The 15,948-nt window shown below is 40.3% G+C and overlaps 1 protein-coding gene across 2 annotated transcripts in view; it reads right to left on the reverse strand.

The window, feature by feature from the left end:
• Nucleotides 1–359: 359 nt before the first annotated feature.
• NELL2 (neural EGFL like 2) overlaps nucleotides 360–15,948 on the reverse strand; it is a 106,691-nt gene continuing 91,102 nt past the window's right edge. The window contains exons 16-20 of one of the 2 annotated variants that reach the window (XM_081928962.1): nucleotides 13,518–13,658; nucleotides 7,741–7,934; nucleotides 6,809–6,985; nucleotides 5,494–5,718; nucleotides 360–1,123 (exon numbers count right to left, since the gene is read on the reverse strand). In XM_081928962.1, the coding sequence (XP_081785088.1) occupies nucleotides 1,073–1,123; nucleotides 5,494–5,718; nucleotides 6,809–6,985; nucleotides 7,741–7,934; nucleotides 13,518–13,658 (788 nt within the window). In that variant the 3' untranslated portion in view covers nucleotides 360–1,072. The remainder of the gene's footprint in view (nucleotides 1,124–5,493; nucleotides 5,719–6,808; nucleotides 6,986–7,740; nucleotides 7,935–13,517; nucleotides 13,659–15,948) is intronic. The other variant, XM_081928963.1, reaches the window with a different exon arrangement.

Raw genomic sequence — 15,948 nt, forward strand, 5'->3', positions numbered from 1 at the left:
GAGTGTATAAAGGATTTTAGAGGACTGGCATAAAGCTACAATCCTATCTACACCTCCTTGGAATAAGCAAATCCAGTGATACTTACCTTTGAGTAAGCATGCATAGGATTCTGCTGGTTTCCTCCACAGAGTTTGATTTGTCTATCAAACACAGCTGCTATCGAACCTCCACTGCAAAAGCCCCATTAAAACCAGTTGAAGTAACGGCTGCAGAGGTAAGACCTGGCAGAATGCACTATGTCAAATAATGGGAAAATTTGCCAAATGGGAAAATTTACTTACAACAATGTTAGCAAAAGAAGAGAAGCAATGAAAGAATGCATTCTGTAGCTCGCAACAATGACAGATACTCAACAGTATAAGGTAAGAGAAATATTTATTTAAATTTTGCACAAGAACGAGCTTATACTGAACAAATTTAATCAAGAGCTAAGTGCAGTCGAACGAGGAAATATAGATGACTTCTCCCATCAGACAATATTAAGTAGTCATGCCTGTGCATTATTATTATTATTTTACAATAACTTGAATCAGTTTCTCAGAGCTGTACATATGTTGTTGCAACATTCAGTGTTTCCAAAAGATATCTTCCTTTTAAAAAAGATTTCTGGCAAATTCTGTAGTGAGCAATAAAAAATAATGATGATGTAGATTCAAATATCATTAGGCTACAAAATAAATAAATCTGTGGCCATGGATGAGGTGTATTTTCAAAACTCCAGAAAGCTTTTTACATTCTTGAGGATTCTGACACCTTTATACGCACAACATGTCAATTTTCCTCTAGTCCAGTATCTTACATAATGATGTCAAACACAGACTGGACCAGAAGTTGAACCTCACACCCAAACACAGGTTTATACATCTGAAGTCATTACTAGTCTTACACATTTCACCCAGAATGAGGAAAGTGACAGCTCATTCAATTCATAGCATTTCTGCACTTTAATTGGGAGGGAAAACTGGTCTTGCTCCAGTTTAGGCTTTATACAATTTTTGGTCTGTAAGTCTTTTGCGAAGGAAAAAATTCTATAGCCAGAAACTGCCTGCCTGTGATACATGGTCATTAGCTTCACAGTTCCTGAAGGCAATGTGGATCCACCGAACAACAAACATGCCCATTCTAGAGAAGACAAAGAAAAACAAGAGAAAGTGATTCACATTCATGCAAACAACTTTGTTTAAACAGAGTATAAGCATTTACACATGACTGCTTGGACACGTGCTGAAATACCAGCATTTGCTATCTAGTGATTCTGCATTAAATTCTTTCTGATGTTCCGGTGAAAATTAACTTAGTGGCTTTTTTACTTCTGAATGTCAACATAAAGAGAGCAATTTGAGTTCCCATCAGGCAATCATCCAATGTATTTGCATGGCAGAGGCAGATTCCACTGCTGAGCCATGCTGTCAGCAACCACACATTTGCACAGTGCAGAGTGAGGCAAATGCTGCTTTCATGAATGGTCAGCAGTTCCAAGGAGGAAAATGCCACACAAGCCAGCACTCTTCACTAATGTCAAGAAAGGACTGCATGAAAAAATAACACTCAACTTTTTTTGTAGCTTACAGTAGCCTTCCTTCCTTTTCATCTGTTTTACTAGCCAGAAGCAGTGTTCTTTTAGGAGATACCCAAGGGTTGAACTTTCGTTGTTGTTAAAAAGTGTGGCACTTACTGTAACAACTTCATGGTTGAGTACCGGCACCTACGGTATTTTTCTAGAGGAGGAAAACAGCACTGGCCAGAAGTAACTTATCCAGAAGCTATTTAGAAGCCTAACTTAAAGCAGTGTTTCCATTAAATTGAATTGTGAGGTGAATGAAACTGGAGAAATAACTTTCGCAAGTTCCCATAATTCATTTTAGCTATAAAGTACTGATGCACACGAGATGGATAACCATGTCCAGCAGCTAATTAAATTGAGGTATTAAGATTGTAAATTAGCTTAAATCCGTTTGCTTTGGTTTAAATTGAACTGTATGTTCTAGGAAGCAGCACTAAATAAGCTTTCCCCCATGTAGCTTGGTTTAAATGGCTTGTGGATGGGGCCTGATTTCTCCCGATTATAAAGCCTAGGTCCACAATGCCTCCACCTTGCTGCACCTAAGCAGATGTGGGTCAAGGCAGCATCTGGCTGGCCCATCTATTGTATGCAACCTTGAGTTTCATGATGGAAGAAAGGCAGAACATTAAGGCACTAAATAGATAAATTTGTAAACATGGATTTGTGGAACCTTTGGACCCCAAAACTCAAACTTAACTTACGTTTCTTCATCCGACACACATTTCCCGTGAACAGAGGGACAGATGTGATTGAATAAACTTAAACTATTCAAGAAAAGGAGGATAAAATTGTTTCTCCTTCCCTTTCCCAGTCTGGTTCTCTTACAGTACAGAAGGTTTAAAGTAGGTGATCATTTAGGAAAACAATACCAAAACAAAAGCAAACACATTTTGATAAAGTCACACACTTGAAAGGACTAAATGCAATTACATGCCAATTCTGACTATATTTACTTGCTTTCAGTAGAAGTTTGGTGGGAACTACATGTTTATCTTCATATTGGGATGCAAGTGAAGAGAGAAACAAATGGTCTCTCTGTAATATTTTGGCACATTTAGCTGTGGCAGACCAACATTTTTGTGGCCCTGAAACTTGAACAGTTATGGGGGCCTTTTCGCAACCAGCAACAAGGTCTGGCTAACCACTGTTACTCAATGGGGTTGTTCCGCGACAATTCACCGAACCATTACATCATCTGTGCTACTGACTCTCAGACTTTGGGGTTGTTGAAATATATACAACAAAGAAATAATCCATTTGAGTCTTGTGACTCAGATTGGGTCTACTAGACCCAAAAGTTTTAAGCAGTGTGGACTTAAGTCACTTCTGGAGCCTCTCCAGGATTAGGGACCCTGAAGTTTAAGCTTCACCATTTTTGCAGCAGATCCACCCATCCCTGTATAGTGACATTTTCAAGTTATGAATTTCTCTGCTTTCTTATCATTGGCTGCTGGTGGTGAATGTGGAAAGACAGACTCCATGATGCCAGAACACTGAGGTGTGCTTAGACATTACAGAAGGAAAGATGTTGACATGAGGTTGCTGGTTCTGGTGGCAGTCCCATGTTAAAAACATCACATAGTTACTACCTTTATAAACAAGTTTAGCCTATGGCACCTGGTATACCCAGGTGGTCTCCCATACAAGTACTAACCAGGCCTGACCCTGCTTAGCTTCCGAAATCAGACGAGGTCGGGTGTGTTCAGGGTACAAGTTTGCTTAGAATTGCATTTGGGCAATTTGTTATTTTCTTTTCTTGACTTGCTGTAGAAAACCATGACAGCAATCCTGCTGCTCACTTTTTCCACTTGCATTTTTAAAATGGTTTTGTGCTTAAAGCTGCTTCAGCCGATGCTCGGCTTTTCTGGATTCTTAAATGATTATATGTAAACCTATTTTGTGTAGCTTGGCTACAGAGGCTTATCCTGTAGCTCTGACCTTCTGTGAGATGCACTCTATTAATGTACAGAGCATTAATGTTTCATTTTTTACTGTATACACAGTATACCGTACTATTAGTCTAATTTGAATGACCTTTTTGGATTGTTTTAAAATTCAGGTGCCAAAATGCTTATACCATATGTTAGGCAAGAAATAAGCACAGATTCTGTTTCAAGGATAAAGTGGTATATTATGATTTCCAGTGCATCAACATAAAAAAAAACCCCAGCTGCTCTTTCATTTCACATATTCTTCCCCAGCCATTCCCCTGTGTATGTGGTTACAAGGAAAAATAAAATCTGGATGTATGCTGATAAATCCATAGGGTAAACAAAAAAACCAATTAGTCTACCCCTAAATTTATTTGGGAACAGATACGGGATGGGTGGTCCCTGGGTCACAACATGGGGGCCACAGATGAACACCCCCCCAATGGTGGGTCGGGGAGTTGTGCACAGTCCTAAAATTACAGCTGAGTTTTCTTTTCATCCACTAAGCTGCAATCCTATAGACAGTTACCTGGAAATCAGCTCCATTGAATCCAGTAGGAGTTACTTCAAAATAAGCATGTAAAGGCTTACACTGTTAGGTTGTGATCCTGCAACCCATTACTTGGAGCCAACCACACTGAATGCACATGAGCTACTTTCAAGTAAAGCTGTGCAGGCATGGATCATCTGGATGACATAATAAGACTGTGGATGTTGGGAAGAGGAGGTGGTAAATGTTCAATTTATCTAATTCTGCTTTATTGGTATGAGTTAAGAACATAGGAAGACCCTGCTGGATGAGGCAATAACCCATCTACTCTAGCATGCTGCTTTCATAGTGGACAATCAGATGCAGGACTTGACTGCAACCTTTTCCTCATTTGTGATTCCCAGCAAATGGTATTCCAAGACATCCTCCCTCCAACCGTGAAGGCACAACATAGCCATGAGGGCTAGTAGTCTTTTACATAATCTTCTTTTTTAAGCTATCCAAGGTGGTAAACACCACAACCTCCTGTGGGAGCATCTTCCATACTTTAACTACATGCTGTGCAATTTTGTCTACTCTACATCTTCACATATTCAGCTTCATTGGAAGTCCCAGAGTTTTAGTGTTATGAGAGATGGAGGAAAAAAAATTTCTCTATCCACTTTGTCTGCACCATGAAGAACCTTATACACCTTTTCTGAAGAGCCCTAAAGGTGGGGTGGGGTGTAGCAGGTAGAGTACTTGTTTGGGTTCAGTGAGAAAAGTAGGAAATGCACTTTACATCACTTGTATAAATGAGAAGAGTTTATTCCAGTCCCTTTTTCTTAACTATTTTTAGAGGCTGCAAGAGTCATGTCAGCATATCACTGTGCGCCCTTCTTCTTCAGATAAGTGTTTCTTGTTGACCCTGAGGAATACTAAAGACCCAAATTATCATGTGGATTCTGTTCCCTTCACTTTATAAAAAAAAGGAAGGAATGGCTGTATTTCCATTATTGCCACGACAGAACATGAAAAAGTGTTTGATCACCGCAAAGCTTCAAGATTGTCTTGGGTAATTTTCTTCTCTTGACAGAAAATACTTTTTTGGGGGGGGGAGGGGAGGTGTAGAAGGTTATAGCCTATATGAGAAATTGTTTGATAGTTTAAATATCTTCAAAATACCCCCCAAAAAACTGATAACAGCAAGATCAGCAATCACAGCTGAGCCAATATATTTCCATAAAAAGTATACCATATGTAGATGTATAGAGGGCTAGATATCTTCAAGGTCAGACAGTGCGTGGACTTTGAGAATTTTGCCTTGCTGGTACATCTAAACCATTATCCAGATTCTTGAATGCTCCTGTCCCCCTGGCAGAAAAGAATGATGTCAACAACACTGAATGATTTATGTTGCAAGTGTGGAAAGAGACATCCCAGTGACTAGATGAGATGCATCAATATTTATAAACCGTAAGGCCAACTAGAAAAGACCCTTCTACAGCTCGATTTAGCTCTTCAGTACCTTGCACTGGCAGAGGGTGCATTCTGTGCCATGCTTGATCCAAGAGGACCCGGTGAAGCGAACCACATTAGTTTCATCCAGACAAGTCTTGGTGATATCGTTCCTAATGGTGTCTGCTTGACAGGGGTCAGTGACGCAGTGAGGGCAACATTCATTCTCAGGGAGGGTGCTGAATTCACACTCCATATCTGGACAAGGCAAGGGCCAACAGTCCACTTCACCCTGCTGTTTTTTTTTAAAAAAAAATGGACAAAGGAGCATTAATTCTACATTGTTATATCATCATCATTCATATTATGTTAAGACCCTATTATACCATCATAAAAAGGGACAGGGAAGCTTGTTCAGGCTGAGGGCCATGTTGAGTGCTGCTGGGGGTGCATTTTCCCACTAACCTGCCAGAAGCCCCATTGAACACAGTGGGACCTCTAACAAAAAATGGCAGAGGTTTGTGATGTGGATTTGTTTGCCATTACTAAAGCCAAGCAATGGAAACTGAATGATAAAGGATCTAGCTCTGAGAAAACTGGGCATGCTAAAGTCACATTGATTTCAACAGAGTTAAGCAGTGAATTGTTCATGTAGTTCCACTGTCAAGTGTGTTTTGAATTGCACCCTGTGCTGGGGGAAAACTTCTTTCCGTGATAAGGACTCACTTTCAATAAATATTTGCAGTGTACTCCTTGGGTTTCAATTATTTCAAGCTGCTCTTTCAACCGTGATTGGTAATGAGGCATTATTTCTATTCCCTAGATCCATTTTTTTTACAGTCAAATATGAACAATTGATTTTCATGCTGTGATTAGATGTATCTTCAAGTTACAAAAAAAGGTGATCCCAACTAAACATCATGGGGGGAAACTTTCTGACAGTAAGAGCTGTTTGACAGTGGAATGGTCTCCCTTGAAAGGTTATGGTCTCTTCCTTCCTTGGAGTTTCTTAAGCAGAGGTTGGGTGGCCATCTGTCATGGATGCTTTGGTTGAGATTCCAGCATTACAGGGGGTTGGACTAGATGACCCTTGGTGTCCCTTCCAACTCTAGAATTCCATGATTCTATCTACAGTCTGAAATTTTCAGTCTCTGATCAATTGAGCAATAGAAAAATTTAATTTCATTTTTTGAAAACTGATTGAAACAAACATGCACAATAAAAGAACAATTAAGGCAGATGTAGCTCCCGGCCTCTAGAGTGAGATGAGCGCACAACCCTAGAGTCTGTCAAGATTGGCCCGTATGGGCAGGGGTACCTTTACCTAACTCATAATGATTGCAAATGGTTTTGATTTAATTGTCTATTGTAGGAGGAGGACTTACCAAACAGCGGCATTGTTGACAATTTTGAACCCAGGTGTCTCCACTGTTGTATAAGATCTCACCGCTTTGATGTAGACACTGACTGCTGAGCCTTGGGTCACATTCAGGGCAGCAGAATAAGTCAACTGTGGGGTTCTCACAATCACATACCATTCGCCGACACATTACGTATCCACTCTACCGTTGCAAGACAGAGCAGCATGCAGTAAAAATTAGAATCAGCTTGCATAACTATGGTGAGGGAAATGAATAACTAACAGTTTGCGAAGCTACAGGACTAGTTTAAGAATGGGAGATTCAGGGAAGTCAAAAGGAGGAAATGGTTCTTCACACAGTGCATAGTTAAACTATGGAAAGCATTTCCACGAGATTTGGTTTAAAACAGGATTAGACTAATTCACTGAAGGTAAGGCTAAGTTCTACCTCCACTGCCCCAGAGCAGCAGTCACAAGTGAGGAGTGTGCTGTTGCAAGCAACTAGAGAGGCCTTTTGTGTAAGTCTGCAGGGCTCTTCTTAAATTCTCAAAGCTAATTTAAAATGAAGGAAAGGATTAAAAATTTGTAATATTGTGCACAATTGACAATACAGTATAATGGTTCAAATAAGGATGGGCTATGTTCTTTGAATATAGTGGGTTGGATGCAGCTGTGACCTTGCTCTAGCAGAAAGAGCTACTATTGGTGCAAATTGTGGCACGTGAGTTTTGCCGACAGCTCCTCCCACCTTGCCATCTGTTGGAAACAGGAAATTTGGGCGAAATTGATTATTTTTCTGCCTCAGTAAATCGGCAGTGGTGACTTAAGCATACCACCTTCATCCCTCGGGGGGGGGGGGGAGGAGTGAACAAACTATTCTATCTTCAGTTTCCTCCTTTGCTTTTTCACCTTCTCCCACCCCTCAAAGAACCCCCTGCTAATGCTGATCAAACTTACCTGGCAGGAGCAGACAGAGCACCTATCGTTCTCCAAAACCCAAATCTGCCCATTGTGTTTAATTTTGCCTTCGTGGACACAGTCACCTGTGCAGTTCTTCCCATGGGGACACCGGCAGTCATAGCCACCATCCAAGTTAAAGCAAATGGTGTCATTGGCGCAACTGTGCCTTCCTGTCGCACATTCATCAATATCTGCAAAGAAACAGCCATGGACTGATTTTAAACTAAAGACACTAACAAAAACTATATAGTTGATAGAAATTATCCTCGGCCATTAAGCCTCAGCTCCATAGTAATATGCATTAAAGTCTAAATTCTTCGTATTACAATTTACACACCATTAATTACGTGAATGGAAGTTCAAGTGAAATAACTGTGCAGAGCCTTACTTACTGTATATTAAGCAAGGAAATTCTTTTATGAACTTCCAGATGTTAGCTTTAAGTACTGGGGCAGTATTCTTATTCAATCTATTGTACCCTTGGATTCCAACCTGCTGAGGTTCATGGGTGCCTTGAAGTTGACTGGGCCAGGCCAAAGGGCTACTTGATTGCTAGCCCAATATGTGGGGCTATTGGGACCCATATGAGAAGAACTGTTGAGGGTTCTTGGAGGCAGCCCCAACCTACATTGCAGAATTGAGGACCCATGTGGCACTGGAAAAAGCAGAACTGCCAAATACTCAGATAAGCCTTAAGTTTGCATGTGGCTTGTAGACCCAGACTGAGCTCTCTCTGCCTTGCTGGTGCAATCTACAGCTGGCATACCTTCACTGCATCACAATATTCACCAGGGATGGAGAACCTTGGCCCTTGGCTACATTTCCAATCAGCCCCAGGCTGCATGGCCAATAGTCAGCGACCATCTGAAGGGTCAAAGGTTCCCCAATCCTGATATACACCTTGCTCAAGCTGGGTGAGTAAGGCATGTGAGAAGAGAATGGGTGCTGCTGTGCCTGTCAGCTAGCCTCATTTTCATCATGCAACAACCTGATATGGATGCCAGCTTTGCCAGCATTGGCTCCAGGGTGGCTTGCAACTTGGAACCATCCTCAGATGCTCTTCAGGTACACTGGTTATGCTTTTATGGGCTATGGACTATTTAAGCAAGAACAAGATGGACTTCAAGGACATTGTTAGATGTGATCAGCACAAGTTCTTCCTTGTTATATCTTAAGATTACTTCATCTAACTTTTCCATCAACTCCTGCCTTGTTGAGTCTTAACTTTAGGGACAAGCTAGTGTCTGTTCTTAGTGGAAGCCTGAGGACAACTCAGACAACTCAGACTTTTAATTACAGCTGTAAAAAGTGGCATTTTCAGGGTGGCAGAGCAATAAAGAGAGAACTTTGCTGATTAAAGTGTATATCAAGTTTATTTAAGTAGATTTTGTTTAAGTTTTTTTAAAAAAGCAAGCCAGCCAAGATCTCACAACTAAACATATTAAGCCAAAACATACAAAACAGATTTTAAAGATGATATAACAAATATGGACTATGGGTAATAAATATGCTGAATCCTTTAGAGCTAAAATCAGACCCTTGTGAGGAAGCAGCCGAGTATACTTGCCCCAGGCCTCAGAAGGCTAAGCTGGCTGGGGGCCTCCACCAGAGGCCTGCCAGATTAATGCTGTCATGCCAAGAATACCCCGTGCCTCCCAGCCAACTGGGGACCTAATGGGTGGAATGGCATGTGCAAAATGTATGCACTTACAAGGCTTTGATAGTAAAATCCAGACCTGTGTCACCAGTTCAAATGAGGCAGTGGCACATCTCATAGACAAGACTCACACACCAGGCCTCATATAAGCTCTGCGCAGGCCTGGCTAAACTAGTAGCAGGATATCCATGTATTTACAATTTAATGTGCTTATATATTCTCTCACACATGCTGTCATTTGCTCTCTAGAGGTGGTCTGACTTCGAGTTCACAAAGTTACAGAAAGTGAGTTGTATCCAATTTTTATTCAAAGTAAACCCATTGAAATCAACTGCCCTAAGTTACTCATATTAATTAATGTCAGTGGGTCTACTCTGAGTAAAGCTAACATTGCCTACATCCTGAAATCAGCAAGATCTTGGGATCTCCCTGGTTGCATTCATTGCTTGCAATTTTGTCTAAAAGAGAAGAGAGGTAAGCAACCTTAAAATTTCCTTAAACTAGCATTCAGGAAAGTCTTTGGGTTGCAGGCATGGAGCGTGTGCTACATTTCCTAAATATTATCTTTTAATATGTGTTAGTATTATTTTAAATTTTAATTGTTTAACTTTAATATTTTGCAAGCTGCTGCGTAATACTTGGTTTTTGTTTTTGTTGTGCAGGCAGACTGGGTTGCTATGTGCCTACGGCATTCTGGAAATAAATATTATGAAAATCGGCAACAACCAAAAAAAGCAAGGAAATAGACATGAAGCCTGCACAAATGAAATACACATCTGCATTATTTAGCAGCATCAAACTTTCAGCCATTATCTGCAAAAGTGTTGCACCACAAATCATCCACCCCTGCAAAAATCTTGCTCTACGCTTTGATTTTGGACTGGTAGCAAACCACCATAAAGAGTGAGTTATGCGGTTGACATTTTGTTTACAGCTGTAACAGGAACACCAAGCCCCATAAAATACTGAGAATGGAGGGACCAAACAGAGTGTCAATTATTGCTGCACACAGCAAAAGGAAGGGAGAGAGTGGGAGTTGGAGCTTGGAGTTATCGTTAATTCCAGGCACCAGGTGGTATGTCACTATTATCACTCCCATGTCATTTTAAAATGATACATTATATAAATGCATTGCAGCTTCTACCTCACAGAATTGTGCTGTGTTTCATTATGTACTGCCATGCTATGTAGAACATTTAGCCTTATTTTTTCCTCTGTATTAACAGACTATATGTGTATAATATGTGCCAGCCAATTTGTTTCTCTGTGTTATTTTTATATAATATGGGGACAATATTTTGCACCCCAGTCCTAGCTTTCCAATCGTTGCTTGAAAGTAAAGCTGGTTGCTTTCAGGTTTTTCCCCATTGCTATCCCATGATGCAAACAATCCAACGTCTTGAATCTGGATATGTGTGATAGCCCTGCTTATCCCTTCCGCCTGAAAATTAACCTTCACTAGAAGAAGATACATAACAGACATTGCTTCATTCTGACTTTGAAGGAAAAAAGAATCTCCAAGAAGAGAAAGAAAAATCCACTGGTAGACCTTAAAAGATTAATCTTCCTTCTGTATGATTATGTACAGAATCTGGACAGTCAATGATACAAAAAAAAAAAAGTTAAGAGAATTTTTGAAATTTAGGTTTAGAGAAAATAATATCCCCCCTCCCGCAACAATTTGGTTTTAACAGACCATATCTGAGCATGCTGTGTTGTCTTCCTCAAATACATTTCAACCTAAGCTTATAAATAAATACGACTGGATGTTTTGTTTTAGAAGAGCAGCAGCTTAAAATAACTGCATGCCCACTAACCTGCTGTTCCATGTAATGCCATTTGCCACAGCATCTAACGATCGCTGTGTTTCTAAGCTTGAAATACTGTTGCTCAAATTGCTTTTTGCTAAATGCAGTCGTTTCTACAAGCTGCAAAAGCAGCATAATATTACCCCACGGGTGGCAGTAGGTTCACTGTGCGATAAGAGGTTTCCTTAAAATGTATATTTATTATTTACAGCAAAAGAGGAAGTACATAAAACCAGATGGTTTTTACTCAGAAACCAGTAAAATTTGGGAGTGATTATATGGCTAGCATTGCATCTGCAGTCTACTTCTCTCTTTCTGCCTCAGACTGAGAAGTCAGCAGTGGAAGAGGTGAACCATACCTTCATCATTATGGTTAAACAGAGAACACAAGTTAATGCCTTCCTTGCCTTTTAGAGGTACAATTCTTCAGATCAACCCTAAATGCACATAGACAGTAGAACGAACAGTGCACCTTCCAATGGAGGCATTACATTTTAATAGGGCCCATGTGCACAAAATAGCCTGCACAGTTTCCTTCAGGCATAGGTAAACTCGGTCCTCCAGATGTTTTGGGACTACAACTCCCATCATCCCTGACCACTGGTCCTGTTAGCTAGGGATGATGGGAGTTGTAGTCCCAAAATATCTGAAGGGTCGAGTTTGCCTATGCCTGGCTTACTTCATCAGTCCCAGATTTTTTTTATCAGGGATTCTTACTACATAATCTGAGCCTGGTCACGCATTTCATGCCTTCAGACTATTTGAGCATACAGTTCTGCATACTGTAGCTATCTGGAGACAGCAGCAGAGATGGGGCAAGTCATTGGGAGCCACCATCTTTCTTTCTTTCCCCAGTTCTAGCCTGGAATGGGACTACAGTCCATCATAATATGTCGTTCCCAATGAGGCACTGTAATAGAACATGGCAGCTCGCTGAGTGTCATTTGCAGCTTCAGCACTGATGGAAACAATAAGCTGTTTTTAAAAAGAAGAAAACAATACAACCATACCTCTGCCAATTATTCTAATAAGCCTGAGCCCACCATTCTGCACCATTTTTAGAATTCCTCCTATCTCCCACACCTGAGGAAACTGTTGAATTTCTGCCCAGTTCCATAGTTTCTGAATGGCTGATAGGAACAGGCTAGCGTTTCTGGTTTAGCACTAGATAGAACTAAGAGTTGTATCCAACATTCTCTTGAGCTTAGTGGACAGTGAGTTTTAAAGCTGTGCAATCTATTGAGCAACAGAAGTTACCAGTGACATGTTTATTTTTGTATTCTCTTACACAACATCCCACTGCCACATCTAGAAGAAGGAAAACTCTAGGAGAAGGAAACCTCCACTGCCTTGCTGCCATACTCATCTGTGAGAAAGGCTTGGGGAGTAAACCTCGAGGGAAAATCCATACCCGCTGCCTTGTGAAACATCTTTAGGAGAAGAAAAGGCTAAAGAGTAAACCCTACACAAATCTGGAATACAGTCCCTAAGACAGTTGGATGGCACCTTGTACACTTCTTTCTTTCCATGAACTTCCTTCCATGGATTTAGCTTTGTAGCCAAGCTATAGTGTGCAGTGCCTTTTTTGACATGAATATGTACGACTGAGTGCTGGGACCCTGCTTCTTTGAGTTGTGAAGGAGAAGCAAATCAAGAAATCTATGAAAAATGAATCCCTTTTTTACTTGGTTATGGATCAGGCTGCTCTTCTGGTGTGGGTGTGATAGGTTTCTGGAAGTGATATAGGGTGGTATTCAACTAAGTTCTAATTAGATTAGAACCTTTGATGTTTACAGACCTAGCTTTGTCATGATAATTAATTTCAGTGGGTCTGCTCTGAGTATTTCACACTGCTGGAAAAATCCTCAGTCACAGGAATCCTGAGTTTTCTGGAGAAATCTATCATCTATCTATATCTATCTATCTATCTATCTATCTATCTGTGTACCAATTGATTAATTGCAGATTAATATTATTTTAAAAAATATTTCTCTTTGTCTGTTTAGGTCATCAAAGAATTTAGGTTCCCTGGGTCAGAAAGTACCTTGAAGCTTACATTTGAAGATGGCCCAAGGACAATGAATTCAGTCTGGGGCCTGGTTTGCACAACATGCAAGGCCATGCAAGAGTATGAGCTCTTAGAGAGGATTTTGCAGCCACCTTAGTCCTTTTTGCTGCTACACCACACTGAGCGAAGCCAAGTCTGGCTTAGAGTGTCGTGCAAACCAGGCTAAAGTCAGCCACACCAAGTATGACTCAAACACAAATGCATAGCAAAAGCACATAAATTATGCTACCCCTTTACTGACCTTCACATGACTCTCCACTTGGTGAAAACATGCCATTATCATGGTAGCCATCCCTGCACTCACAGTGGTACCATCCAGGGAGGTTAATACAGGTGGCCCGGCTGTCGCACTGAACAAAGCCATCTGAACATTCATCAATGTCTGTTCATCAAACAGAAAAGGAAAAACAGCAACAAGACTGTAACATAAACTAGCATAAGCTGCTGTTTGTGGACACACAAAAGAAACTGATGCATTCGTGAACAGGATACAGTATAGGAATATTTCTAAGCAGTAGTGTTTAAACTCCATATCCTAGTATGCAATAAATCTAATAGGAACTGGAACTTTGCCAGCCTTCTTAAAAAAAAAAGTGAAATGAAAAATAAATGAGAACCATAAACAAAACAACATTAAATTATACTCTGTATTGTTTAAACATTTCTAATTCATTCAATGAAGACAAATGATAAACAGACTGCTTTGTGTTTCAACTGACCATGGCAAGCGGGGAAAAATATGATTCCAGCAATAGTTATATTTCTAGCCATTATCTCCTCCCGGCAATCCTTACACCAGGCTGCCTCATGTAAACCAGGATTATCTATTTCTAGAGAATGTCAAGACATTAAATCCTAACTCCCATTATCTAGGAGCTAATGCTGCTGGGAATGACTGCAAAGACTGCTGATAGAAGAGACATAATAGTCCTAAACACATTTTTGAATATGAATCGCACCATTTGATTCTTAATAATTAGAAGGCTTTTTGAGCTGTAACAAACAATTTTCCTGGACCTACATATTGTTTCCCCAGAGAATGTGAAAAGGTAGAACTTTCAAGCCACACAAGCGATTGTACCAAATCTCTGCAGATGCTGTTTAGTACTTCTCTGAGAAGTGGAACAAAAAAAATAATGAGAGAAGTAAAGCAAATCTATGTCTAGAGTTTGCTAAAGTAATAAAGAGTAAGTAGTGAACAGTGCTCTACAAATTAGTTCCAGAAATAGAAGGACAGCAGCTAGTGTATTAAAAACCAAACAAACTAACAAAAACCCACATAGGAACAATTGATCCAGCTCTCTCAAAAAACCATAGTATTTCATTATACCTTGGGGGAAATGCTTAATTTGAAATCTATCTTGTTTAGCAATATTGATAATCCCAGTTACGACAAACCAAGACTATGGTTGGACACCCCCCCCAGTCTACATAATGCATAAATTGGGTAATTAATGAAGTAAATTGCATGCAACAATGTTGTGTACTCAGGTTACCATCTACTCTGTGATATGACTTAAAATATATTCCCAGAGTTCATTTCCTTTTGTCAGTTATACACATTAGACCATTAAGCCTCCTTCTGGCTACCCTTTTATAGTATTAAGCAGCAAATCCAAACCCAACGCTTTTACTTACAGCTTCTCACACCCTCCCTCCCAAATGTTTTTGCAGCTACAGAAAAAAATCTACACCAGACCTTCCAGTTCTGTAACGAATCCCTAGGTGCCAATAAAACAAACTATGCTCAAGAAACTAATTGCAAATTTAAGCCCAACTTCCCTTCTGCCTCTGCCTTTGCTTGCTCTTGGAAAGAAGTTGTAAGTGAGATATTGGGTAGCGGAGGGAGATGAAGATATCAATGAGAATTGTGTTGATTTGGAGGGAATGAACCTTTTTCTGTTGGCAGGAAGAATGCATTTGGACGTGCTATACAACACACAAGGAGAAATGAAAGCCTATCATCAGAAACCCCACTGTGTTCCTTGGAAATGATTGCCCTGATGCTTTCATGCCAGCTACCACATACTGGCCATGTTGGACATCATAGTAGAACACGACTTATTGTGATGGGAATGAGCGTAGCTTCAGCCTGGCTTGCATGCTTCCTCCTGCTCATCTGACACCTTGGATGCTATCAATGCCTGCTAGTACATATTGGCCAGATCTGAATGCCTTGAGAACCCATGGATTATCATAAGTGGAACTAGCATAGCTTCCCCTGGTTTTGCAAACTCCTGACATGGCCACAAAGAGGAGTCTGGAAGTTTCGGCTACAATTTTTGATCAACCCCAGTTTGCCCTGTCAACACCACCTACAGTAATACACTGGTTAATTTTAACAATGATTTGTTTGAAACAAAAATTCAAGCCATAATTTAGGAATGGACTGGCTTAAAACAAACCATAGTTAAAATTAACTAGTTTGGAGTTTGGATGTAACACTAAGCTGTGATTAATCAAAGCTGAAAGCAAAAACTTCCAGTTTCTTTCCTACAACTAAATTGGAGAAGTGTGGTAAAACTGCTGGTGAGTCCAGGGAGAGGCTAAGGTTCACATCACAATAAACCATAGTTTATCATGATGTCTGAACTAAGCCACTGAATTAAAGGCTACAGTGGCTGTCATACAGAATTCTTGGTAGTTTAGGAATAGTGAAAATCTCCAAGCCA

The sequence above is a fragment of the Podarcis melisellensis genome (assembly GCF_964234715.1).
Source record: "Podarcis melisellensis genome assembly, chromosome: 10".
NCBI lineage: Eukaryota > Metazoa > Chordata > Lepidosauria > Squamata > Lacertidae > Podarcis > Podarcis melisellensis.